At 45.5% G+C, this 27525-nt stretch overlaps 2 protein-coding genes across 7 annotated transcripts in view; both read left to right on the top strand.

Annotated features, from left to right (window-relative positions):
* The window catches only part of RFX4 (regulatory factor X4), a 165840-nt gene extending 156827 nt beyond the window's left edge, over positions 1 to 9013 (top strand). For both annotated transcript variants that reach the window (XM_065886804.1, XM_065886805.1), the window contains 2 exons: positions 252 to 390; positions 8741 to 9013. In XM_065886804.1, the coding sequence (XP_065742876.1) occupies positions 252 to 390; positions 8741 to 9013 (412 nt within the window). The remainder of the gene's footprint in view (positions 1 to 251; positions 391 to 8740) is intronic.
* An 11741-nt stretch (positions 9014 to 20754) lies between these two features.
* The window catches only part of RIC8B (RIC8 guanine nucleotide exchange factor B), a 117297-nt gene continuing 110526 nt past the window's right edge, over positions 20755 to 27525 (top strand). For all 5 annotated transcript variants that reach the window (XM_065887375.1, XM_065887372.1, XM_065887374.1 and 2 more), the window contains exon 1: positions 20755 to 20838. In XM_065887375.1, coding sequence (XP_065743447.1) covers positions 20755 to 20838 — 84 coding nt within the window. The remainder of the gene's footprint in view (positions 20839 to 27525) is intronic.

Below are 27525 nucleotides of genomic sequence, written 5' to 3'. Positions count from 1 at the left end.
CCCTGCGCATCCGCCGGGTGGTGAGGGAGGTATGCTGAGGGGAGGAGGAAAACCCACCTGGGAGTTTAAAACTATCACAACAAAGCCGCAGAGTGGAGATGGTAGGAAACAGAAAGAAGAAAAATGGAAAACAAAAAGGAAGAAAAGAACAAAAAGGAACAAAAGTAGATGAGGTTGATTTTTAAAGGTGTCAAACTGATTTGTTCTCCCTGCTGTTACTCACAATATTCAATGTGCCTAATGCGTTTTAGATACACGGGAAGCTATAACTACGGGAGCTATGGCAACCAGCATCCTCCCCCAATGCAGAGCCAGTACCCGGCCCTCCCGCATGACACAGCCATCTCGGGACCGCTCCACTACTCCCCGTACCACAGGAGCTCTGCACAGGTGAGTCGGTGGCCCCGCTTGTCCAGGCCTTGGTGTGCGTGGTGCCAGGTCTAGTCAATTCAACACAATTAATAAGCACTTTCTGCATACTGTGTGTCTCCAAGGAAAGGACGGTCTTTTCCTCAGTGCCATCTCTTCCCTCCAGTGGCTGCCCACAGCGGGTGCTCAGCCAGAGTTCACCCCTACTTGCTTTCACATACATGGGTGCCAACCACATGTCTTTAGTTCTGTCCTCCCTTTGACCTCTCTCCCAGGAGCCAAGCAGCTGCAATGTCTGTTGTCCTTTTTTTCGGGCAGCCACTCTCAGACTGAATCTTTTGTGTCCTCTCCCACCACCCACTCCTGGTGCAGTCAGACCCTCATGGAGTCCTGTCAGGACTGTCATGCCAGCATCATCCTGACTGGTCTCTTGGTTTCACATCGGTTCCTTTTCAGTCCAGCCCAAACACACAACCTTACCAGAAGAGTCCTCCTGAAATGGACCCTTATCAGATCATTCTCAGGCCTTTGGCTCTTCACTGTCTAACAAACCACATTGCTCCTCTGTGGCCTTGGTGAGTGGGGATAGTGGCTGCACCTGTCGCACCAGTGTTGGGTGCTCCACTTGTCTCAGACGTGTTCCTGTGCACTGGGTCCCAAACACAACTGGTCACCAGTTCCATCCAATTCTGCATCCTCGTTGTCTCTGCACGCTCCCTGTCCTTGCCTCAGATCAGGTCTTTATCCAACCTGGATGATGACAAAAGCCTTCCCATCTGTTGCCATGCCACCGAACTTGCCCCATCTCTGGTCCCATCCCCAATACCGTAGCTGGAGGAATCTTTTGGGGAAAAAAAAAAAGCCAACTGGCGATAACACTGTCCCTCTTTTGCATGTCATTGCTTTCAAAGTCAAGTTCAACTCCTTAGCACGTCTCTCAAGACTCATGATCATCTGGGCTCTGCCTGCCTTTCTGGCCTACCAGCCGTAGCCCACCTTTGCCCCAGCCACGCCAGCCCACGTGCAGTTCCCCCAGGTCTTCACAGATACTGTTGCCTCGGGCTGGGATTCTCTTCTTCAACCTCTTCTGCTTGTTGTTCAGGACAAGCCTCCTACTGTCTGTGCGGCACTTGCTGACACTGCCCTCGTCCTTCCTCCAGGACCGTATTCGGTGCCACTCCTCTGTACTCACGTGGTGCATTGGGCTTTCTTCTGTTGGCATACTTCTCATCACTGACTTTCCTGACACCCACAGGAGACCCCAGAGCTCCATGAAGGCAGAAATTAAGTCTAGGATCTCCGGGTCACAGCACCCATCAAAAAGAACAGCTAGCTTTTACTGAATGCTGTCCCGTGCCAAGCATAGTGCCGAGCACTTTCCACACCTCCACGGTAACCCTTGCAGAAAGGAAGCGAGAATAACTTGCCCGAGGACTTGAACCCAGGCAGTGTGACCCTGGCTGCCCAGGCTCTTAAGCACCAGCCTCTGTCACCTCTCATAGAGGGCATCCACTGTTTATTGAACAGAGGAGTGAACAGGAGGTGGGGCAGCATAAACAACTGTGGTGTGTGGCAGGCAGGGCGGCAGGTTTGGGAGGCAAGATGAGAGCTATGCTTAGGAAAGAGCTCCTGCAGCAAGGGCCAAAGGACAATGAAGCAGAGAGGAAGGGGCCTGGCAGAACAGGGAGCGCTGCCAGGAAGCACTTGCAGGAGTCCAGAACAGAGGTGGCAGGACGTGAGCTGGGATGCAGGCTGCAGTTACATCAGCTGTCAGCACAGACCTGCCTCTTGGGGTGGGGAGGGCACCGACCAGAGTGTACCCACGGTCCACGGGCACTCGGGGCAAACAGGCGTCTGTTTTGATTTCCATCGGCAGTACCAGGGGGAGCCCTGGTATAATCCCCAGACAAGCCAAGAAGTGGATTCCTCTAAATCATCACCTGGGGCATTCATTATAGGTCCCAACTGCGTCACACAGAGAGGCCTGTTCCCTAGGTACTGCTTCTCTTGGGAGCAGAGTCTGTGCTCCCCCACGGTGACCCCCTAAATGACGTAGAGCTGCTGCCATAGACTGGGTCACACACAGTCTAAGCAGCCCACTCATTCATTCATTCAGTCGCTCTCCCACGACTGTCGAGTGCCCACTATGCGGCAAGCACTGCTTAGCCTCTGAGAATACGGGGAGAATGAGACGGAAGCGTGCCTGCTTTGGGAGAGCTTCGGCTCCAGTAAGGAGACACTGGCAAGATCAAGTGAAAATCCCAGCCACAGCTCCTGGCGTTACCTTCCCTTCCCTCTTTCTTCACTCCCTCATTCCTCCTCGTGAAATTTCTGGGGCTGGTTTTTCTGGGGTGTTATTTTTAAAGCCTTTTGCTACAAAAAGAAGCCAAAGGCTCCTAAAGGACCGTGCGGTCCCTGGTGATCAAAGAGGTCGAAGCATCCACCCTGGAAACCACAACGGTCCCCAGCTGGAGCATTATCATTTAATCGCTGGTCCTAATCGAAGGGCTGAGGACTAAACGAACGCCCGTGGAGGAGCCCGCTGAACCCAGACTAGGTGTGGGAGGTGAAAGGGTCCTGCAGCCTCGTCACCACTGTGTCCTGTGGCTCTCAGGCAAGGTCATTTCACGACCTCTGACCCCCACCACCCGCTCATGCCCTCCACTTGGTGCTTAATGCCTTCGTCTCCTTTTGTAAAGTGGGGTGGGGAGCCATTAGTTATATAACATCTCTGCCCAGGTCGATGGGTTAGGGTTAGGGTTAGAAGGCTGAGATCAGCACTTCTCCTGGGGAGGGTACTGTCTAAAGACAAAGAATCCTTCGTTTTGTTTTTCATTAACATTTATGGGTCAAGCACTGTTTTAGGCACTTTCAAATACAGAGGCTCACTTAATTCTCAGAGCAACCTCAGGAAGAAGGCATTTTCTCCAGGTGTTAAAGACGAGGAAAACCTCAGAATGTAATTTGCCCCAGGCCATGCATCCAGTAAGTGACAAAGTGGACTCAAAGGCAAATTCTCCAAATCTCAACCCCAGGCCGGTGGCACTGAGCTACATGGTGTGTGTTTTGGAGGGTGGGAGGTAAATTGGAGAGGTTACTGCAGCTGTTCTTAATAAGTTTCAAGTTCCCAAAGAGAAGAATCACACACCCAAGATACTGTGTTTCTTTCCTTTCCTGGCACTTTGGTTTAAGGTTGAGCACATAGGGGAAAATCCACTGCAGGGTTAATTAGTTTTAGCTTTCCAGAGCAGAGGTCAAGCCGTTCTACTCCTGAATACTGAATATCACACTTCATTACATCAGACTCAGTGGGGAAAAGATTAGTCTGAATGGAAGAAGAATCACAACCATAGAATATGGTTAAAGAATGCAGTTGGTCATTAGCACAAGAAACTAACTTCTGCAAGTAAATGCCTACCAGGTTTGCCTTAAAGAATGGATACAACACTTCTGTGAAGTTCAGTAATCGCAGACATCCCAGCATTTATATACACAAAATAACGTGAAGTCATTTGGTTTCTGAAATAGGGCATTGTGTGCCCTTGTTTATACTACTCATTTATACAAGACATGCTTTCTTCATGGGTACTACAAAGGTACACCTCCAGTCCTGTTCGAATCCTCGTAATTTCTCAATCAGTGAGTCCAGATGAATCAGGTCGCACAGGGTAAGGTTTGAATTATTTCAGAAAAACACCCTTCTTGCAGCCATGCTGCACTTGTCCACACCAAAATAAGTGAACAAGGGATGGTATCAGCTGCCCTTTCCCAGGTTCCCCATTCTCATGCCCAACCAGAAAGAGAAAACAAACCAAACACATGGCCACGAAGTATTTCTGAGCCTCATTCAACACACATTCATGGAACCTCTACCCTGTCAGCAGCCATGAATGTGAAGTGGGCCCTTGAGCTTAAACGCCATTTGATCAACCAGAAGCAAACTGGCTAGAAAGACACTTAGGGTGGACCAGAAAGTTGTTGCGCATTTCTCGTCTGTATGGCCAAGGCCCAGCCTTGCCAGCCGGTCACGCAGCTCCCACGGCAACTCCAGTGGACCAGCCCAGGGCCAGTGGGTCCTCGATCTCAGTGGCCCAGTGACTGCTACAAAGTTTGCTTAGCGTGCTCCACTTTGGGATAGCATCCTGGGCCGAAGGGAATAAAAGCAGCCCACCATAGTGGTACAAAATCTCTGACTGCAGAGCCAGGCTTCCTGAGTTCAAATCTCAGCTCTGCCTCTGATAAGCTCTGTGCCTCAGTCTCCTCATCTGAAAAATGGAGATAATTCTAGTACCTATTTCATAGGGTTGTTGTGAGGTTTGAGTGAGTTAATAAAGGTTAGAACAGGGCCTAGCTCATAGTTAACACTCTGTGTGGATATTTTCATCATTCTCCTTTGTAACACCACTGTTATTATATTTTCATAATTATAGAATTAATTTCTGTCTTCCTCAACTCTACTAGCTCTGTGAAGGCAGGGACCAGGTCCTTTTTTTCTGACCATCTTATTCCCAGGACCCAGAACAGACCTGGCCCTTGGTGGGTCCTCAGGACATACTCATCAATGAATGAAGGGATGAATGGATCCTTACTCTGGTAGTAAGCTGCTGTGTGACCTCACGAAGATCATTTCCCCTCTCTTGCCCTCAGTTCCCTCATCTGTAAAGTGAGAGGTAGGACCAGGTGGTCAGTCACTAAGGCTCTTCCTTTCATTAGTGGACCACGATGCTATGACTTGAAGAAGACGAACATCCATAATAGTTACCACGTTTTGAAAACTTACTGTGTGGAAGCTCGAAGTGTTTCACATGTATTAACTCAATTAATCCTGACCTGAAGAGCTCAGCAGGTGTGGACCGTCTGGCACAGTCTTGGGGGAGCTATGTCCCGGGTGGGGGGTGCCCGTTGGCAGAACTTTGGTCAGTGAGAGCCGCCTTTCATAGGAAAACAGTTTGTGCGCCCGACGGGGGCCACCTTTCACCCGTGCTCAAGTAGCAGTCCATTTGGCGAGGGTCAGGGATAAAGGGCTCATTCTTCCCTCTCCAAGTGCAGGAAAGTCAGCCCTCGGTGTGAGTAGTCACTTCTCAAAATAGCACTTCCTAAAATGGTTCCAGAGAGGCCCGGGGTCAGTCTCAGCTGAGATGGACTCACGTCACGGCCCCTTGAGGGAACCTTTGCCCACTTGTGCACACACACGTGCACCTACACGTGCCCACAGACACCCCTTGCACACCTCTCACGGGTTGGGGACTGGTGACTCATCTCCATTTTCACATCAGTAGCAACAGTGTGGGATTTGACCTAGAAAAGGCTAACTTCTGGTTAGGGGCCCTCAACAAAAAGTGCCTTTATCTGGAGCAGAGCTCTCAGGACCCCAGGGTTTGTGCCCAGCGGGCCCGAGGAGCCTGCGTGAACCCGGATGTGAAGTGTGAGAGGTGAGGCGGGTGCTCCCGCCAGACTAAAGAGAGGCCTCACTGGCGGCTTTAATGGCCAGGCCGGGCAGCGGCACTCCAGCCTCTCAGCTCTCAATGGTCTCTTCACCACGGGGAAGACGAGTCACTGACTCATTTGCAATTAGCTGACCTAACGGGACAGAATTTTCCAGGCCGGATTCTGTGGTAACAGAATTTTATTGTCACATTGGAGATATTTTGAGCCAGTCTCATTTCCAGGCAATTACTCTTTTGAGCCTGTGACACAACCCCTGGGCACAGCTGCATCTAGGGTCCTTGATTCGGCACAAAAGACACGCTCTCTCGGGTTCTGTGGGGAGGCGCCTCCAAGTCCACACGGTGACATGGTACCTACACAAGCCAGGCAAGTAGGACTCTGTCAGAAGCATCAAGCTGAGGCCTGGTCAGGGTTGTAAGACCCTGTGGTCTGTAGGGGAGGGGGGAGCTTAAAGGAAGAGTGACAGAGGGATTCAAGTTTAATGGGCTGTGTTCCAGGAAAGGAGTGTCTTCCTCTCTGAATTCTCTGCCGTTCAGTTGTGGTGGGTCCTGCCTCGTTTGGGCCAGTCAGATTGATGTGGAGGAAAGTTACAAGCTCAGGACCGGGCTTTTCTGCCAGCTCTCCCACTAGCTTGCCATGTGGCGCCTCACTTTATGGATCCTAGTTTTCTGTACATCTGTACAACGTGGGCTTGGATTATATGATCCCTAACGTTCTTTCTAGCGGTAACGTCCTGGTGTTCATTCACCAGATAACTTATGTAGCACCTGCTAGGTGCCAGGCATCATTTCAGATGTTGGGCATATGGTAGAGAACATGACAAAGCCCCACCAGGAGCTTAGGAATATAAGCCAGTGGAAGGAGACAGCTGACAAGCAGGATGCTAAGATCCCGACCTGAGAGATGGGGGGTGAGGCACTTAGCTTGGAGAGAGAGGATGTCCAGAAACGTCTCTCTGAAGAGGTGACATTTGAGCTGAGGTCTGAAGAATGATGAAAAGGCAAGCATGGAAGGAGCTTGGGGGTAGGGGTGGGGAAGAAGTGTTCTAGGCAGAGGCAACATGTGGGACAAAATTCTCTGAGGTGGGAACCAGCTGGGCAGGCCAGAGGACCAGAGAGGAGGCCTCTGTGCCAGGGAAGGGACATGCATCCGGGGAGCTTACCTGAGAGACTGTCAGGAGGGGGAAGCCGCCTTTTGGAAAAAATTAGAGACCATTTTGTAATAATACTTCTTAATATTACCTATTTAACACCCGGGATCTTGATATCTTGGGCAGGGCCCAATCTCAGTACGGTCTCTTTGGGGTTTAGAATGGGTCCTAGGCTAGAATCCCACCGCCCAGGCCTGAGGGTCCACCGTGGCTGCCGTCCACGCAGCTGATTTGGGGATTATGAAAGGCTCCGTGCGCTCTTCCTGGTCTCCTTGGCAACACCCCTTGGTGCCTTGTTCCCCCAGCTCCCAGATACCAGCTACGCGCTTCTCCCTCTTGCCTACCTGTTCTTCTGACTGCGGAAGGCGTGTTGTCTGTCCTAGGTAGGACAAAACCCTCACTACTAGAACTTGGCGCCCTCCTGCTTGACCTGTGAATAGCTGGTTCTCTTCGCATGCTTTGGGCCTAACAGCCTTCCCCTGCTGCCCCTCGGGCTCCCACTCAAAGAGGCAGAACAGTTCCCCTCTGGCCCGCTCGACTACAGGGGGCACCACTGTTGTCATAACCCCTTCTCCTGGCTGTCTAGGCTTCAGCCTGTCTGTCTCCTTCACAGGGGGCAGCTTCCCACCGAATCCCTCAGGGCTCCACTCTCCAACTGTCAGGGAAGACAGATGGGGAGCAGAAGAATTCCGACATTAGCACATATAGGCGCTCTCCCTACTCGTTGCCCTTGCCACCCTTGTTGACTGGCTCCTGCTCTTGTTGGGGTGGCCCATAGCACAGCAAGGAAATCTTTGTGCTGCCTGGCCTGCAGACCCCGGAGCTCGCAAAGGGAGCCCAGAGCTCCTCCCCTTCCTCCCCTCTGATTGTACTAAAAGCGGCTTATTTGCATAGCTGTCTCGGCAACTGAAAAGAATGTAAAAGAAGCAGCACTTCAGGGGCACTCCTCTTATTCCCGATTCCTTCCAGAACAGCTTCCCCTCTTCTTGTAGCTATTAACACCTGTTTTCCTGGCCTGCACAAAAGCACCTCCCCTTCCATTTGGCTTATCTTGACTCCTTCTTCCACATTCACACCAAGCCCAATAATTTACCATTTCCTGCTTGTATATCTTCTAGGACTTCAGTGAATGTGAACCAAAAAGAGAGATGTTCTCTGAATGATAGGCACTAATAATAACCTTTGAAGCTGTTGACTTGCTTCCTCTTCAAAAGCCTGCTTTTAGGTTGCAGTTCATAATTGAATTCAACTGTAAAATGCTATTTTTAATGATGTCACTGTGTTTTTCTTGGCAGTATTGTTCTCTTGGGTTGATGGAGTGGGACCTATCACATCTCCTAAAATGATAAAGCTCAAAACCATCCATCCATATATCCGTATCTATTTGGACATGCTGTTCCTCCTGTACACACACACACACACTCCCTCTCTCTCTCTCTCTCTCTCTCCCCCCCCCCCCCCCGTATTCCCAGTGGGGTTATTCCTTCTTTTGGGTTTGACTTCCCCAAATATTGCAGATTAAGAGCACAAAAAGTCAGTATTTTTGGTTGAGTGACTGTCGGCCTAGCTCTGGCTGTGAAATCCTTTGCATTTCTCCTGTTATATACTTCCTAGACCAAGAGTCAGTCTTTCAGAATTTCACTGATTACTTCCCATCAACTTTCATTAACAGCGTCTTAAGAACTTTAACTTAAACTGTGAACATGACTGATACTGTGTATGTGCAACTTCTAGCTAATTTTAACTTTGTGGAATTTCTTTCCCCTCAACAAGTACCCGTTTAATAGCCCCACTTCCCGGATGGAACCTTGTTTGATGAGCAGTACTCCCAGACTGCATCCTACCGCAGTCACCCCCCGATGGCCAGAGGTGCCCACAGCCAACACGTGCTACACAAGCCCGTCTGTGCATTCCACGAGGTATGGGAACTCTAGTGACATGTACACACCCCTGACCACGCGCAGGAATTCCGAGTATGAGCACATGCAGCACTTTCCTGGCTTTGCTTACATCAACGGAGAGGCCTCCACAGGATGGGCTAAGTGACTGCTTTCATAGAAATCCATATTTAATATTAATAATAATTATTAATAATAATAATAAACTCAACACCCACCCCCCAGAAGAATTTTATCTCAATACATCATAACTCCCGGACTATTCCTAGGCGTCCATTTTCCTAATGAATATGAGGCTGGGATTCAGTGTGGGATGATAAACTTTAGTTCAGAAATGGGACTCACTAAAAGTCAGTGAGGTTGGGTTCCAGTAGCCAAGCCAGACTTGACTGTTTGTATAGAGCACTATCTCGGGCAGGCCGACCTGTCCCTTTTCCCTCTGTTCCATGCCTTCACTTTATGTTGGCAACCATTGCCAGTAAATTACCTATTTTCCTGTTGACAGAAGCTCTTTAGTCTTGAAGGGTGGATACTAGAGACGGAGCCTGGTTTGTGCTTTTGGATGGGCACATAATTTAACCAAGAGCATTCACCTTTCCATCTGGCTGTCATCTTACTGTACAACAGACAGCCCCCTCAGATATGTCCTAAGCATCCCTTCTTCCTGGTGGTGTCGTCACTGCTTCCTGGAGCACCAGGGCCAAGTGGAGGTATCTGGAAATTCTAGATTCCCTGTTACACTTATGTCTGTCACAGTACCTGCATTGCCTTGGAATGTAAGCACTGTTTAGGGGGAAGGAAGAGGCCTGTTCTGTATGCCTTAAGTTGAGTGAGGTTTGTAGGGGACCGGTTCTTCTACATGCAAGTATTTGTCCTAAGTTTGCACAATGGCTAGTGTCAGCAAAAGGCAGGAAAGGGGTTTTTAAAGTTCTGAGAGAATGTGGATTTATGGCATTGAGTATCATACTCAGCTCTGCTATATTAACTCTGTGAATCTGAATGGACCAAACTTTTAACTTACCAAGCACCAAGTGTGAAAATGACTTTCACGGTTCCTTCATAAGACTATAATAATTTCCGACACTTTGATAGAAAAAAATCAAAGCTGTGCCTTTGAACCTATACTATACTGTGTATGTGTGGAAATAAAAATGTATTGTACTTTTGGAAAATCTTTCCGTAGGCATTTTTCTGTTAGATTTGTAGCAAGTTGTGAGGTTTGTTAGAGATTAACATAGGTTTTCTTTCTGTATTATAAAAAACACCAAGAAATTATGGTGGACCTATTACCCTATGGGTAAGAAATAAATGGAAACATGACATCGGATGTTTTAGCAGTTGTTCTGTAAATAAAACATTTGATCACACCACTCAGTGTGATAATCATGTCTACAGCTAAAATGGAAATAGTTTTATCTGTACAGTTGTGCAAGATATGAATGGTTTCACACTCAAATAAAAAGTATTGGAATGACCTGCTCTCTTCATTTTGTATTTGATAATGACCTGTGTGTGTGTGTAATATAAATGACATTCTGAATACTTCGGGTATAAGTAGGCGAAACAAAACTAAGTGGTCTTCTGTGGTTGTGCTTATCCAGCTCCCTGTGATCTTGTCATCATTAAAATGTGGATAGGCCACACATGCAGTCCTTAAACGACGATTCAGCACCCACAGCCTGATGTAGGGAACCAGTTCTACATACAAGGATTTACCTGAAGTTTTCATGATGGCTAGCATCAGCAAAGGGCAGGAGCCTTTCAGCTCTTGCAGGGAATATTATTCTTCAATACCAGCATCATTAAGAGGTCCCCTGGTACTTAGTTCATTATGCTTTAATGATCACTGGTTGTAAAGATATTTCAAGCACAGTGCTTTAAATGCCAATAAACTTGTGGAAAAGAACAGTAACAGTACTAAATACTTAGTAAGTACCAACAAATTCTTCTCCAAAACTGCATTTTGATTCTAGGGTTGGGAAATGAGGACACAAGAGGGAAAATGATTAAATGTTTTGCCCAAATGTTAAGAGTCTAGGATCTATGAGAAATTCAGAGCCACAGATTTCCAGAAATGGCAGTAGTGACTATTTTAACTAAAAGGCATGAGAATTTGACACCTCAATTTGCATTTTGAAAGATTTATTTTTAAAGCCAAGCTCTAACTTGCTATTACATAACTCACTTATACCTGAAATTTTAATTTTAGGATTAAAATTATACATTTTACATAGCATCCCCTTTGAAAAAATTAGCTATGTTGTTCTACCAAAAGGAAGCAGATGTTGGATTTCACTCTCTGATGGTAAATTAGTTTGCTCTTTCAGCCAAGGTCCGTTAGTTGGCTTTATATGAGGCAAATAAGGGAGAGGACGAATAAAATTTCATATTTAGTCACTGAAAATAAGCCTGAGAATAACCAGACCTATTGCTCTCCTGCAATCCAAAGCTCGTGCTCCACAAACGAATGGGTGTAGTAAGTCTGACTTTCGACCTACTAAGCACAAAAAACTAAGCAATTGCCAAATTCTCTAGCCAGGTAGCAGCAGCGCAGAATAAACACCACCCATGTACAAGTAACAACCACAAGCTCTTTAAATGCACAGGTGTTTAGGCAAAAATAGTCACAATCAACAAGAGCCTGAATCCCAGAAAATAGAGCCGTTGCTCGAGGAACTCTGCAGAGGAGAGAATAAGGGCCTCCTCGTCACAGCATAGCGGAGAACCGGGAGTCATCGGCGCCGTAGGAGGAAGGAGGCAGCTTCAGATGAGGCAAGTGGCCACTGGACGCTCTCTCCAGAGCACAAGGTCCCCATGTCTTGGGAGTTTAGCATACTGCTTATGTTCCCAATTGTTCTAAAGCTTCCACTTCAGAACACAGAGGGATCTGATTAGAAGAAGACAACAGCTGCTGTGAGCTCATGACTCAGCTGCATCTTCTCTCCCTCTGGTGGCCCCTAGCCAGCCACCAGGAAGGGAATGGGCAAGGCTGGCAGCTGGGAGCGGGGCCAGCCGCTTGTCAGAGGGTGCACAGAGGAGTCTTGGCAATAAAGGGACCCTGCCCTCTTCAGGACTCTCTCTGAAAAGGACTTGGCCAGCTTGAAGCTGGCTGAAGTCATGAACAGCAGCCAGGATGGCTCGCCCACGTCACAGGCCTGTGGCGTCCCAGGCACCCATCCTGCTGTGTCCTTGTCAGGCCTCTAGTATAGCCCAGGTCTGGAAAGAAAGGGGATCTGTGGCCCCTCGGAGACAGCAACCCAGTTACAGACCAATCAAAACTGTCTGCCATCGAGTGAGCCCAACCTCACTGAGGAGAGGGGCCGAAATCATGGAAAGAGAACTGAAAGGGAGCCGTGGCTTTGCCACCATGTGACCTTGGAGGGGTCACCTCCCCACTGGACCCCGAGCGGACCTCCTCTATGACTGTGACATCCTGAATTATAGTTTGTGTGCTGATGGACCAGGGCGGGCAGATCTGGGTGAGGAGGGTGGACAGCTTAGGGAAAACAAAGAACAGACTGGCAGCTGGGCAGTGATTCAGGAAGGCAGCAATGAGAGAGAAGGCGACGGCTCCACCAGCTGGTGCTAAAGAAACGGGCTGCGGTTCATGCCCAGGAGCTGAGTCCCATATACCTGCACCACCATCACCAAGCAACACCTCTTCCTCGTATCCAACCCCAGCCTCTCTTACATGACTCCACTGGGGATGGCAGTCTCCTGCTATTTCCCGCTCCCTCCAGACTTGTCCTGAATATTTGCTTTAAAGTGACATCAATCAAAATGTCTGAAGTGAATCTGGAGAAGGAAAGAGCAAAAACAAACAGGCTATTTGTCCCAGCTTCTCATACCCCTTAAAGGCAGAATCGAAAGATTTTTTAAAAAATCATGGGAAGGGGCTAGTCTCCCTTTATTACAGGGGAAAGAGTGTGGGGAGGGGCAGCTGTAGATCTCTTGAAGCTCAGAGTTCAGATTTAGTCAAGAGTCTGAAGTATGCACATAATCATCATAGGAAGCTTAAAAGAAAAACGGTGGATGTACTTACTGGCTTCAAAGTGAGGTAGAACTGAGATTAAATCTTGGTTCCACCAGAGATGTTACAGAAGGGACGTTCTTGCTCTAAGTAGGACTGGACTTCAGCAGTTCTCAACCCTGGCTGCCCGTCAGAGTTATTCTGTCAACTTTATAAAAATACTGATAGGTAGGACCCACCCACAGTCAATACTTGACCTGGAATGTGATGAGGAATCGGTAGCCTTTTAAGCTCCCCAGAGGATTCTAATATGCAGCCAGGGTTGAGAAACACCACCGCTTCCACCTTGAAGTTCTAAGATCCAGGGACTGCTCTTCCCCGAATAGGCACCCCAAGTTTCTTTTTTACAGACTGGCAGATGCCAGTCATCCACACTGTTCACGGTGTCCCCACAGCTGACAAACCTTTCCCTGACTGTACTGTTTTGTTTGTCCTTCAGCCCAGCCCACCTCCCTACCACTCTGCCGCCTGCCCTCCTAACCTGGCCCTTCTCTGCTTCAGTTCCTTGGCAGCCTCCCAAGCTAAGCCAGCCCTTGTGGTTTCCTCTTCTTCCAAGGAGGTCAGAACCTTTTGTGCTTCATCAGCCTCCTCCCTGAAGCTCTTCCCCCCATTCCTCCTCCTGCACCTCGACCACCCCCCACTCCAGCCTTCTCACCCCCATATTTTGCTGCTACTGGTGTAGGTGGGACGGAAGACGTAGGCCCAAGAGTTGAGAAAAGAGCTGTTGCTAGGAAAAGAGTGTGGGTGAAGAGAGAGGGTGGGCGGGAGAAATAGGGCTCCCCAGTTTTATTCCTCCGTTTGTCATCATAAATGCCTCCAGAGCTAAAACCAGTTGTTTTAAGAGCTATTACGAAAAATAACGAGGTCTGACCGAGACAGCAGGGGTGAGAGCATCAGCCTCAGAAGCAGCTGCAGTGCTGATCCTTGATATTTAAAATAGTCTCCTGATAGAAGGGAAAGCCACTGAAAGAAGTTCAGAAGAGTGAATTCTCAAAGAACTGCCAAACGATGCCCCCACCAGAGATGGAATCCGAAATGTCTTGGCCCGGGCTACACCTCTCGGAAACAAACTGCAAGATGTCTTCTTAAGAACTGAAATGTAATCAAGACAGAAGGACAAGCTTTAAATGAGACACGCTTTCCTCATCTCACACTGAGTGACATATGGTCCATTCCTGAAACAGCTCTGCCTCGCTCCATAGAGGTTTCCGTTTCTGGGGGTCTGCTGCGTGCCAGGCCCGTCAGAGGCATCATCTCCACTTCTCAAAACCTCCTTGAGAAGTGTCAGTGGTATAATCATTTCTCTTTACAGGTGGAGAGACAGAGGCTCTGAGCAGTTTAGTGCCCTGCCAGAGTCATACACAGTAAATGGCAGAGCTGGGATGTGGAAACTACGTTGCCCCACTCCCAGAGCCTGTGCTCTTTCTGCTATAGCGCCCTGCCTTCTTCCTCCTTCCTACTTTTGTTTCCGCCCCACCCCACCCCCATTCCTCTCTCCTAAGCGGCTTTGCAGTTTTTAAATCAACCTTGACCGTGGTAAGAGAATCTGCTGGGGTTGACGAGAGTTTCAGAAGTTCTGGGAAAGTTTTGTGTGTTAAATGAAGGCGGATTGTAAACCGCACCTGAGGTGGCATCCACTCACTGTAAGTTAACAGCAGACCAGTTTTCCCTCCATCACTTCCCAGGGTACATACAAACCAATACGTTATCAAGGACCAAGACTTGGTCATTCTATAGAGAAACAGGAACAAAAGAAAATAATAATGTAAAAAAAAATACCAGGTCACAGGAGGATTTTTATTACTAGGTCAAAAAAAAGCTCTGCAGGGGAGGTGCAATGAGCCAAGTATTCACTAGAATGAAGTCACTGGAGGGGGTGGAGGGGGGCGCTGGCTCCCTCTTGCTGTTCAGGTCACTACCCTTTGACAGCAGTGGCCTCTGACCTCGACAACCCTACAATTCTGTTTTGACTGACCCTGAAACCCATGACAGTCAGATGCAGGCACTGCCCAAAAGTTGCAATAGAGCTGACTAATATGGGAAAAGCTCCCGGTACGTGCCCCCAGCTGAAAGGAGCCGGCAGTTCTTTGGCGGGAGATGCAATTTATTCTGTCCTCCTCCTTTCAGGGAAATGCTAATCCTTCATAGGCAACTGGAGGGGAAGACTAAAGTGTGTTGATGATGAATGACAATAATCCTTTGTCCACTGCCACCTCCTCCTAGGGTGGAACCTTAAGAGTTTAGTCAAATGTTGGTAAGTAAATTAATGCTTTACTGCATACAGAGCTAAAAAGGAAGTGACGGGAAGAAGGGCTGTGAGAATATATTTCCTCTGACATGTGAATCTCAAAAGCTTAACTGCAAAGACATTGATATGGTGTGTGTGTGTGTGTGTGTGTGTGTGTGTGTAGTGTTTTAGGCTCCTTACTTACATACACACATATATGACAGTCACTATCCCCAAACTGTCTTATGTCAAAGCGTGTCAGTGTTAAAGACATTAACTTCAAGGTTTAAAGATCAAAGCAGTGTGTTGGAATTACTTTTCTCTTCTTAAAAACAACATCAGCAACAACAAAACTCAAGCATTTGTGCATCGATAGGAATAACATGACCTTTATCCCCACATCTTCCAACATCATTGTGAGGGAGGTTGCATTTTGTATTCCAGTTCAGCTAACATTTGAGTGGCTATTCCATGCCAGGTCTGCTGTGCTGGCCACTCTGACAGCCATCTCCTTTAACCCTAAAGACATCCTGCAAAGTAGATATTATTATGTTCATCACAGTTGAGAAAATCAATGCTCAAAGAGGGCAAGTAGAGTCCTTTGGCTTTCAAGTCTTCCTCTGAGATGCAAAAAACTGGTTGCCAGAAGGGTTTTAAGGAATTTGACAAATGATGGGCTTCTGAGACTCACACAGTGAGTTTGGACTAAAAACTAGGTTTTCCAATTCCCAGTCCAACTTCTTTCGCCACATTACAGCATTGCCACCCAAAGCGCTGGGTTTTCCCAAGAGGTGTTTGGATGGGATTCCAAGCCAGCGAGATGCAAATAGGTCTGACCCACATTCCAGCTCTCGGATAAATAAAAACTCCTAAAGGGCAGCGCCCATTTTGTGTGCTTAATTTGAGAGCCCCACTGTGGATAGTAAATCAGTATTGAACAACTATAGGTACATTTGCCAAGGACTAACAGCATGGTCTCAATTTTAGCAATTAGAATACTGGGAATACTGTGGAGGAACCTCATAAAGGTGCTGAAAGCCTGGATCAAGTAGTCATAAATTTCTAAGAGTTAAAAAAAAAAAAAAAAAGCTCTGAAGTCATCTAATTAAACTCTAATTTTATAAATAAGATCCTGAGAAATTAAAATAACGTGCCCAAGGGTTTGACACCAGTCGGCAACAGACCCTTTTCTGTCTCCCAGTTCTATTTGTGTCGTATGGTATTGTGAGATAGTTTTTAGGACTGTAACATGTTGTAAGCTCAAGTTGGATTGGCTGGTTATAGAGTCAAAAGTGATAATAAAATGGCTCTCAGATTTAATTTTTCCTTATCCCGCTGACCAATTGACCTCTAAGGAAATCTCCCTTGCTGGCTTTCAAATTCAACCAAGTTGGTTATTATTCCTCAACAAGTGTTTCATTAGTTTTGGCCTCCTGAACTTCTCTCCTGGCATTTCTCCCTATCTGCTAGCCCTCGAAGCTCTCTGTACTATTCTCTATATAGTTCTCCTCCTCCAAGAAGGCTTCTCTGATTACTCTTCTTCCATCAATGTTCATCTTACTTTGACTTGCATAATATTTACATTTAATTTGTTCCTACCTATCAGTAGAAAGGATTTGCTGATTGCCTGGATGTTTTTTATATCCCCAAAGAACAGGATCAATTGATTTTACTGTTTTTCTTTTTTATGGTACCTAAGACAATGCTGTGCTCCAATGAGCACCAAATATTTGTTAAAGGTACAAATCATGTTAATTAACTTTGCTACAAAAGGGAGACTTCATTCTTGATAGAAAATGAAATTAAGATCACTTTTACCTTGCTATATTTTTCTGATTTCTCAAAGACTAATTAGTGAGTCACGTGCACCTAAGTTTGGTAGTCTAGCAAAAAATTAGTTTAGTGGTGGATATTCTACCAGAATATTAGTCCAGTGGTTCTCAACCCTGGCTGTTCATTTGAATCAGCCGGGAAGCTTTTAAAACTACCAATACCCAGGCCTCACCACAGATCAACTGAATCAGAATCCTTGCAGGTATGCCCAAGCAATGATTTGCATGTATCGTATTGATATTTTGATTTGCACACATTGATATGTACAACCTCACTCTCATTAACAGATTTGTCTAAAGAATGAGCGTGTTCAAATGTGGTTTTGTTGTTGTCCTTAGAATCACAAAATTTTAGAACTGAGAGAGAACCAAGATTCTATCTGGATCAGTCCCTTTATTTTACAGCTGAGGACACCATGGCTTAAGAGAGATTGAGAGAGTAGCCTCACATAGTGGCACAGTGGTTGTTGAGTGACAGTTTGTGTCTTGAATTAGCGAGATTCTCTGAACTCCAGCTCTGGAGCTGTAGCGACTAGACCAAGCTGTTTAGTTTTTTAATTTCTGCTTTCTTCTAAAGAAAATGTATAAAAAGGATTACATGTGAAAGATTTGGATTCTAAAAGCTGTTAGCACCAGGTGCTCCTTTAAGACCCTCAATTTGGCACATTCCAACTAGTCCATTGTCACGGCAGAGGAAATGCCACCGCAGGATATATCAAAGTCGAAAATAAATGACTAGTAACTATTTGCAGGGTTTTTTCATTGGCCCTGACCTATAAGTTCATAACATTTTATGCTATCAGAGCCCAGAGTGTTTCTAGCCCTTAACTATACCACTTACTAGCACACTTATTGCTTATGAGCAAGCGAATCAACACACTGAACTTCCCTTTTCTTTATAAAAAGGAAGATAGTGGCTGTCCTACTGACCCTGCATTTTTCAGCTATTACAAGGATTAAATCAGATGATCTACGTGGAGATATTCTGAGAACAGTAAAGCACTATTCATATATATGTACAGAATTATATTACTACATCTCAGAGCAGTGACTTGTGAATAAATATTTGTTGCTTTGATTACCCAGGCTCTAAATCCTAATTCCTTGGCACCAAGCCACACAAGAATCAACAGGAACTGGAGTTACCACTGGACCAGAGACTCTAGTCACTGAAAGTATCACATAACTAAATATTCAGGGAGGTAAAGTGATGTAGTGACCCAGGATTTAGCTAGTCTAGGCTCTAGTCCCGGAGTCTGCTTTTAACTATTGATTTTGGACAAGTCATTTAATTTTTCTGGGACCAGAGTCTCGTCAGTGGTCAAAGGATGACTTGAATTAGAGTCAAAGATCCTTTTGATTTATAAAATCAGAATATTGGTGCTTAATTAAGATTTACTAAAGTACAATTTCCCAAGCCATTAATTCATGTGGTTTCACATTTTTTATATCTCTTTTTGGAAGTACAGGGTTGGAGCCTAAAAACATAGCCTATTTCTGGTAAACAGGCATTTCAAACATATGTGTATAAGACCCTCTTTAAAAGAAACCTCTACTCAGATACTTTATGCTTGTTAGTATCCTGTGCAGGAGCCCTTGCTCCAAAAATAAATACATGGTTACCCAAAAAGCACGTAGTACAGTACTGGACAGAGAGTAAGCACCCGAATATTTTACGTTACAGCTCTCAGTGTGAGTCCCAGTTGGTGTAATTTAACTAATCTGAGCCTGATTTCCTATATGTAAATGGGAACAATACCTTCCTCAATGATCCACTGAGATGGTGTATATTAAAATGTTTTGTAAATGATTAAAAAAAATAACTGGAAGATATTACTATTACCTAAGGAATACAGCTTACTATACCGTGACCTTTCCATGAACGTGCTTTGTAAAGAGATAGATTAAAATCTTTCTGACTTTATTATGGACACAGCACTTACCCCAATACCTGGCTCAACAAATATGCTCAATAAAGGTTTGCTGTGTGAAAAGTCTCATCCACAGAAAGACCAAAAGCTCCATGAGCTCAGATTGCATACTTGTTTTTATTTCTAAGTTCTCAGAGCCTAGCACAATGTCTGACACATAGAAAAAGAACCCCTCTAATTCCTCTTTAGCACAGCTCAAGAGGGAGAGGCAAGCAGGGCTGACATGAAAGATGATTCTGGTAAAGGCTGCTTGGAATGGAAAACTGAAAGTTACTTGAATTCATCCACTCTCTAGCAAATAGCTTGGGAGAGCAGAAAGAGCATAGATAGGTTGCAAGTTCAAATTTAGTTTCCAAATTCTGCAACCTCGGTAATCTATTAACCTCTCCGATACTCAGTTTCCTCATATTAAAATGAGAATAGTACCTCCCTCATAGGGTTAAGCACTAAAATGGAAGCTCCACAACAGCAGGGGCTTCATTTTGAGTCCACTGTAAACATACTGAACAGTATTGAACGGTATTGAACAGTGCCTGGCACAGCATAGATGCTCAAATATTTGTTGACTTAATTTGTGAGAAATTGACTGAGATAACACAGGTAAAGTATGTAACAGAATGTCTGCATGTAGCGAACACTGAGCAAATGTGAGCCTCCATCATCATCACCATCACTACCATTACTAGTATATCCGTATTATCACATTTACCGGCGGTTGTAGAGCAGCTGCCTTTGGGGAAAGACGCTGATACAAATCTCGAATTCCCCATTTACTGGCTATGTGACTTAGGACAAATTACTTAATCTATTCGGGTTCCTACGGCTCCACAAAAATCTCAAGTGTCGTGAGAAATCACCTAACTCTGAGTCTGCAGTCCCGGCGGCACGCGATACAAGGCGGCTATTATTATTAAGGCAAAAAACCGCCGAGTCCCGTATTTATCCGAGAACTGCCTGCAATTTCCCACATTATTGTAGCTGAATACATAGCATGACCGCAAACAAGGAAGGAAGGAAAGAATTTCAAAGAGACCGAAACCGCTAAACGAGAAAAGAGGGAATTAAACCGGTGCATGACAGTTCCCACCAAGGGGTGCCAGTCTCCGCGGCTGTCAACCAGTCCAACCGGCAAAGGCTCGAGCAGGACGGTCAGCTCCGTAAGGAACAAAAAGGAGGCAGAGCCGACGCTTAGGCCCTCCCCCTAACGGTCTCTGGGCCGCTGGCCTCAGGCGGCCGCCGGGCTCCGGTTTCCGGCCTTCGCAGGACCACACTTCCCAGCATGCCTTTGGAGGGAAGTCTTTCCCGCTGGATGACTACTAATCCCGACATGCCATTCGGCACTCCGGTAAGTTAGATGGAAGAGTGGAATGACCCCATTGCACGCAGGGAATTGTAGTCCATTTAGCTGCTGGCTCTTAGAGGGGCGGGGAAGAGCCGGGTCGCTCTCGTCAGCTGAGGAGAATGATTCATAGAGGAGGGTCAGGAGAGAACAGTTCTGTCTGTGAAAGCACACTTAAGAGGCTGGACTCTTCTCCGAGGGAGGGAGAGGCAGGAGAGCTAGCAGGGCCTCGGGCCTGACTCCCCGCTCAGGCCGTTCGCCAGGCCTCTACCGAGTCCTGGGCCTTGTCGGGGGTGGCCGCGAGGCGCCGGTTGCTGGGGGACCGGTGACGTCGCGGGGTGAAAGTTGAGGGGCGGTGACGTCGGGCCTGTCCGGGCGGAGGCTGGCGGGTTGGAGGCAGAGGGAGGGAGGGAAGGAGGGAAGGAAGGAAGCTGGGAAGAAGCGAGCGAGCGAGTGGGGGCGCGAGGCGTTTACCTGGAGGCAGCGGCTTGGGCGCGCAGAGCGGCCGCGGCTCCCCCGCACCTGCGGCCATGGATGAGGAGCGCGCCCTCTACATCGTCCGGGCCGGCGAGGCGGGGGCTATCGAGCGGGTCCTGAGGGATTACAGCGATAAGGTAAAGAGCCCTGGCCCCGGGCGTGCGGTATAGCACCCTCGGGCCGCCCCCCGGGCTTGCACATCGCATCCCTCCCAACCCCCCTCATTCCGGGGATGCGCATTGCTCTCCCCTGAAAACGTTTCCGGCTTGGGCATGCGTGTTTGTGCCCCCAGCCTTTTCCATCCGTGCATCCTGTATCCCCACCCCCTGCCCCCACCCTAGCGCCCACCCCTCTGATTCCGGCCCAGCAGTGTGTCCCACGGTCCTCTTCCCAAGCGTGCAAGTCACACCCCCGGAATCCGTGAGCGTGCGTCTGTGCCCCTCTCATGGATGCATAAATGCACGCGAGTCCTCCTCACCTGCATAGCTTAAAAATAACGTGTTTCTGTGTATAAACACGGGCCTTGACATGCATAAAACGTATCGGCCACGATGGCAGTTCCTTATATACGTACAGGACTGTACAGTTTTCAATGCGTGATGTCTCATGTATATGGTCCAACTTGATTCTCAGAGAGTTTACAGGGTAGATAGCATCATCCTCCCCATTTTATAGATGAGAAAACCGAGGCACTAGGAACTGAAATCACGCCAAGGTCATGGACATACTGTGTTGTAACTGGGGGCAGACTAACTCCTAATAATACCTGTTGTTTGTATCACATTAACAGCTTTGCCATCCATTATCTCCTTCAATCTTGACAGCAATCCTGTGAGGTTTTATCTACATTTTGCAATTGAGATTCTAGATCGGTTAAGTAACTTGCCCAAGGTCATACTTCTGAGCTGGGATTCCAACCTAGGTATTATTCTTTCCACTTTACAACTCTGCAGGAAAAAGGTATCTTATATATCCCAGTCACTTCTCTGAATGTCTCTTCAAGCAAGACCCGTTAGCTCTCCATTACTTTACCTTCCAGGAGTTTTATATGCTCAGTCTTGAAGGTAACATACCACACCTTTATTCTTCCATTTAGAAGACCACTTTATAGAAATAACTGACTTATGTGAAAACACACCCAACACCATGTCACACCCTAGATATAACATCTTTCTTCCTTTCATTTGCCTCCATTCATAATTTCCCTTTCTGTGTTTCTGTGTTTGCTGTGTGCCCACCACTGCACTTCCATACACTTTGTATTGTTGAGCTGCCAGTATGCCATTTCTGCTCCGTGTGGAGAAGATAAAAAAAATAAGGCACCTTCACTCCCATTTAGTCTTCCCAACAATCCTGTGAGGAAAGTGGTGGTACTCCCATTTCACAAACGATAAAATTTAGGATGATGTCACCTCAAGTCCACAGAGTCATTGAGAGATGGGGCTGAGATTTGGATCTGGGTTTTCTGACTGCTCTTTTAGAGTACCATGCTGCTTTCTTTGGGAGGATGCATGGATTCAGTTCTATTCATATCTTAGCTTCCTCACTTTCTGATACGCTTTACTGTTGCGTATCTGCGTAATTTAGGAGAAATTAATTCAATGCACAGACGTACATGTTGTGGAGATTACAGTCATCCCTTGGTATCTGCAGGGGATTGGTTCCAGTACCCTATACCTCCCCCATGGTTACCAAAATCCATGGATGCTTAAGTCCCTTATATAAAATGGCATAATATTTGCATATAACCTACACACATCCTCCCTTATAGTTTAAATCATCTCTAGATTACTAATAATACAATGTAAATGCTATGTAAATAGTTGTAAATACAATGCAAATACTTTGTAGCTAGTTGCCAGTTAATTCAAGTTTAGCTTTTTGGAACTTTCTCCAATTTTTTTTCCAAATATTTTTGATCCATGGTTGGTTTGAATTCACGGTTGTGGAACCTGCAGATATGGAGGCCCGACTGTATATTCATTCAACTTGATTTATAATTGCCTTCCAAAAAAGATTTGAGGCAGCTACAAACTGATTTTCAAAAGAAAGAAATACAACAGAAAACTTGGCCATTGTGTTGAATCAAGTAGTGTTTATTTAGCACTTATTATATCCCAGGTATCCAGCAATAAATAGGAACTTTCTTCTATGCAGAAGGGAGGAGGAAAAAACGTCGAACTGGATCTTATCTCCTCCTTCAATATTTTCTCCTTCCCTTCATGGCTAAACTAATTAGAACTCCAGATTTGCTTCCTCCAGTTTATCTCTTCCTCTCCTTGATCTCCCTCCAGGTTGGTTTCCATTTAACACTCCTGGCCAAGTGCTGTCAGAGCTTAAGTTCTGGACATCCCCAGCTCTCCTTTCACATTGGGAATGGCTTTAAAGTTGTAATGCCCAGCGTGTATCATCTGGGGTGGTATTTTGGGGACCACGCTTGAGAATGCTGTGTCTTGACGTGGACCGGCGCGACCAGCTCCTTCAGAGAAGAGCTCTCATGTTTAATGCTGATTATAGTAGGTCCAGAGTACAAAGAAAATAGCTGAGTTTTATGTTGGCAGTGGGGCTTTGCCCCTCAAGGCAGGAGACACTAGAGGCAGATGAAGAAGAAGGGGAAGCATGATTGCAGTGGTCTGGCAGTAAGAACGGGGAGGTGGAATTAAATTGCCCTGCTCTATGGGAAATGGAGTCTGAAACCCTGAAAAAGCACCTGGTTATCACCATGTGCCTCATTTTCCTTATCTGGAAGCATGGATTTGGGAAATGTTTAGAGTGAAGTGATTATGGGGCATTGAGGAGTCTAACCAAGAAGGGAAATGAATGATGTAGAGAGAGAATGATTGGTTCGTCGTTCTCAAAAGAAGGCAGCAAGTATAATGGAAAGAAGGTGGAATTTGGAGTCAGATAAATCTTGGTTCAGATCTGCCATTTATTAGTGTCATGACTATGGACAAGTTATTTTAAGGCTGAGTCCCAGTTTCCTTATCTGTAGCATAGGGTTCTGTCACCTAAGTTATTATGAGACCTGAATTAAGTGAAGTATAATGCTGAACGCTGTGCATAATGCATGTAGGAGGCATTCACTAATGGTCAAGGTGCTCAAGAGGTCCTGCGGCAGGAGCACGGGTTCTGGAGCCAGACTGCCTGAACTCTGATCCCCGGCTTACCATCCGCGTGGCATAGAGCAAGGTACTTAACTTTGCTGTGTCTCAGTTTCCTCATCTGCCAAACAGAGATAATAATAGTACCCACATCATAGGTTTGTTGTCAGGATTAAATCACTTATATGTGTAAATCATTTAGAACAGTGCCTGGCACTGAAGAAAAACCCATAACTGTTAGTTTTGAACCAAAAAAAGTCAGGAATTAAGCATGTGGCATGGAGTTGACATAGCCTGATAAAAAAAAATTAGAGAATATACTCCATTCTTTCTCTTTTTCCTTGACCCGTGCACTTTTTAATGGTTAGCAAAATACCTTGTACCATGTTTAAAGTAACATTTACCCATCTGGCTCCAGGTAACATCTAATGTCTACTGTGTTAAGGAGATTCTAATTTTCAAGATTTCTTCCTTCATTTACTGACCCTTCTTGTCTTGGGGAGAAGGAAGATCTATCTATCCTAGAAAAAAATGAAACTTGTCTGTTTCTCAAGGGCATAATGCAAGTTGACTCAGCATAGGAAAGTATTTTTTAAAGATAGGAAGAGTGGTTGTTCTTTTTCACTTTCAGTTCATCTAATAGCATTTATTGAGTGCCTGCTATGTACTATGTATTATCCTACGTGCTTTCACATGTCATCACATATTAAAACTTATGAGGGTGACTGAAGTATTCTCCCTTTTTTTGGGGACTAGGAAATTGAGGTTCAGAAAGACAAAGTAACTGTCTACAGGCCTTAGGGCACATAGCTAGAAGTGGCAGACCTAGTCTTCGATTCAATATCCAGGGCTCTTTTTGCAAGGCCCTGTTGGCTTTCCACTGTCTATTCTGTGTTATTGAGCACAGAAGAGAAAGGGTTTTCAGGACTATTTCCTTTGGCTACTGTTGGGTCCCAGTCACCCCACTCCAGTAATAGAATGAGCTGTTAATGTGGGAAGTATATATTGCTCTAGTCTAGGCTGTCCAAGCTGCTTCTCCTCCCCTAGGGCTTGTTCTGCTAACAGATTTAGTAGAGAGATTGGTTGGCATCATTATGATTATCAACAACAAACAGTGATCAAGAGCCTTGAGGGTGCGTAGTAGTATCTTAGTTCCTTGAATCCAGGGTATTTAGACAAGAAGGAACCTCAAAGATAATTGGGTCCAACACTCTCAATTAATAGGAGAAGAAACTGAGGCCTAGCATCATCATCAACTATGTTGATAACCAGAGAGGTGGCTTGGTGGCCATAGAGGCCACCTAGACATGTGATTACCCCTTAGCAAGCTCCAGTAGGATTCCATTATGGAAGTGTGGTGAGTTTATGGCCAAATGAAAGGTAAAAGTTATTTAAGATACAGACAGGCATGTAGGTCTCTGAGAGTAGTCCTCATAAGAGAGGAAAACAACACTGATAGCAGTGAGGTCTTTATTTATGTGCTAGAAGAACCTGATTGATAGGGACCTAATATTGGGACAGTTCTAGAAGTACAGCCTCCACATTTGAATAGGATATATAAATATCCTGGACTATGTAAGAGGACTTTTTGTTTCACACTTTGAGGTTGCTTCTGAATGGATTGCCATATTCTAAATTCAATTTGTACTGCCTCACAATACCAGTATATTTGCTAATTAAATTAAGCCCTCATGTTAGTTAGGGCTTTTGAAAGCTTGCTTTCCTTCCTTCCTTTATTTCTTTTTTTTTTTTTTAAATGTTGCGGTTTTGAAACAGGATCAGCCTTGCATTTAAAAAGAAAAATAGGGCTTCCCCGGTGGTGCAGTGGTTGAGAGTCCGCCTGCCGATGCAGGGGACACGGGTTCGTGCCCTGGTCCGGGAAGATCCCACATGCCGTGGAGCGGCTGGGCCCGTGAGCCATGGCCGCCGGGCCTGTGCGTCCGGAGCCTGTGCTCCGCAGCGGGAGGGGCCGCAGCAGTGAGAGGCCCACGTACCGCAAAAAAATAATAATAATAAAATTTAAAAAAAAAAAAAAAAAAAAAAAAGAAAAATAAAAATTAGTCCTTGATACTATTCTAAATTATCACCTTGAGAGATTTAATTCTATGTAGAAACCTTTTAAAAGATATTTTTATAACTTAACAAGGGGCTTTCCAAAAGACGATTTCTTTTTCTGTTCCCTTACCATAAATGCAAAAAAAAAAAAAAGTTTAGGAGAACTATTACATTGGCAACTAGGTACATTTATTCCAGATAATGTGTGGAATTAATATTTCACATATAATGGCAAAAATTAAGTTTCTTGTTTCTAAGTGCAATTATGTGTTTTCATTTGTAGTGAACCTTTACTAAGCTTCAGTTTATAACCGTACAATCTAATAATTCTTGATCTTTTATTCAATGTTAGTTTTTACTAAACCTTGGGTCTGTAGATTCCTAAGTTATAGTCTTTGTTGTTTCTTCCTTTTCTTCTTTTCTTTCTTTCCTTGCTCATTCATTAGTCTATTTACCTTTTATATAAAATTTTTCTTTTAATTGTAAAAATAATATACCAACAATGAGTTTTGTCAAAGGAATCACCAGCAATTCCACCAACCCTATATAGTTGTTTTTATTTTTGCATTTTAACACTCAAGCCTTTGTTTGAAATCATCCATACATTTATGTAGGTACTGTCATCATAGACATACAGTCTGATGTTTTACTATTTTTCCACTTACTGCCATCATAAATAATTTTTCATGTTGTTATAGAACTTTTTAACCATTTTTTTTTTTTTTTTTTTTTTTTGCGGTACGCGGGCCTGTCACTGCTGTGGCCTCTCCTGTTGCGGAGCACAGGCTCCGGACGCGCAGGCTCAGCGGCCATGGCTCACGGGCCCAACCGCTCCGCGGCATGGGGGATCTTCCCGGACCGGGGCACGAACCCGTGTCCCCTGCATCAGCAGGCGGACTCTCAACCACTGCGCCACCAGGGAAGCCCTAGCCATATTTTTTAAAAAATGGCAGTATAATACTCTCTCAGATGAATGGACAGTGATTTATTTCATCAGTCTCCTATTGTTGGATATTCAGGTTGTCTCTTTTTTTTCTTCCATAATACTCGATAACACTGCAGTGAATATGATTACATATATAATTTTTCTCTCCCCTGGATGATCTCATTAGGATAAATTTCTAGCAGTAAAAGTTCTGGGTTAAAGGCTGTGAATATTTTTATGGTTTCTATTAGGTGCTGCCAAATCACTTTCAGTTTTGAAGTTGGTGTCAATTTGTACTGCCTCCAGCAATATCACTCCTGGATTATTGATGCCCATTTCTCAGAGGGCTTTATATCCTCAGTCTTGCTCTTCTTTGATCTGGCCTGTAAACTACCACCCAAAATATTCTTCCAGAATGAGTTCACACCTCCTTCAGAGTCTTCCCCTGGTTGCCTGTCACCTACATGCCAATTCAGGTATAAATTTTTAAATCCAAGGTCTTACCACCTGACATCCATTTTAATTGTTTTGCAAACGGTATGTGAGGCAGCTTCTCTTAGGTTTCCTCAAATGGCCCTTCTCTATTACCTCTAAGTCTTCCCTCTGACCATTTCTTACTTTCAGAACTGGTTCTCTGTCAACATTTCTCCATCTCATTTAATTTCAAAAATTGCTTCTTCTGCAAAGCTGTCAATGCAGAGCCACCTGTAATGATGATATCTTTAGTACTTACTGTGTTTAAC

Source organism: Phocoena phocoena, chromosome 11, assembly GCF_963924675.1.
Source record: "Phocoena phocoena chromosome 11, mPhoPho1.1, whole genome shotgun sequence".
In the NCBI taxonomy this organism is placed as follows: Eukaryota; Metazoa; Chordata; class Mammalia; order Artiodactyla; family Phocoenidae; genus Phocoena; species Phocoena phocoena.
This window is presented reverse-complemented; position numbering and strand designations above follow the sequence as displayed.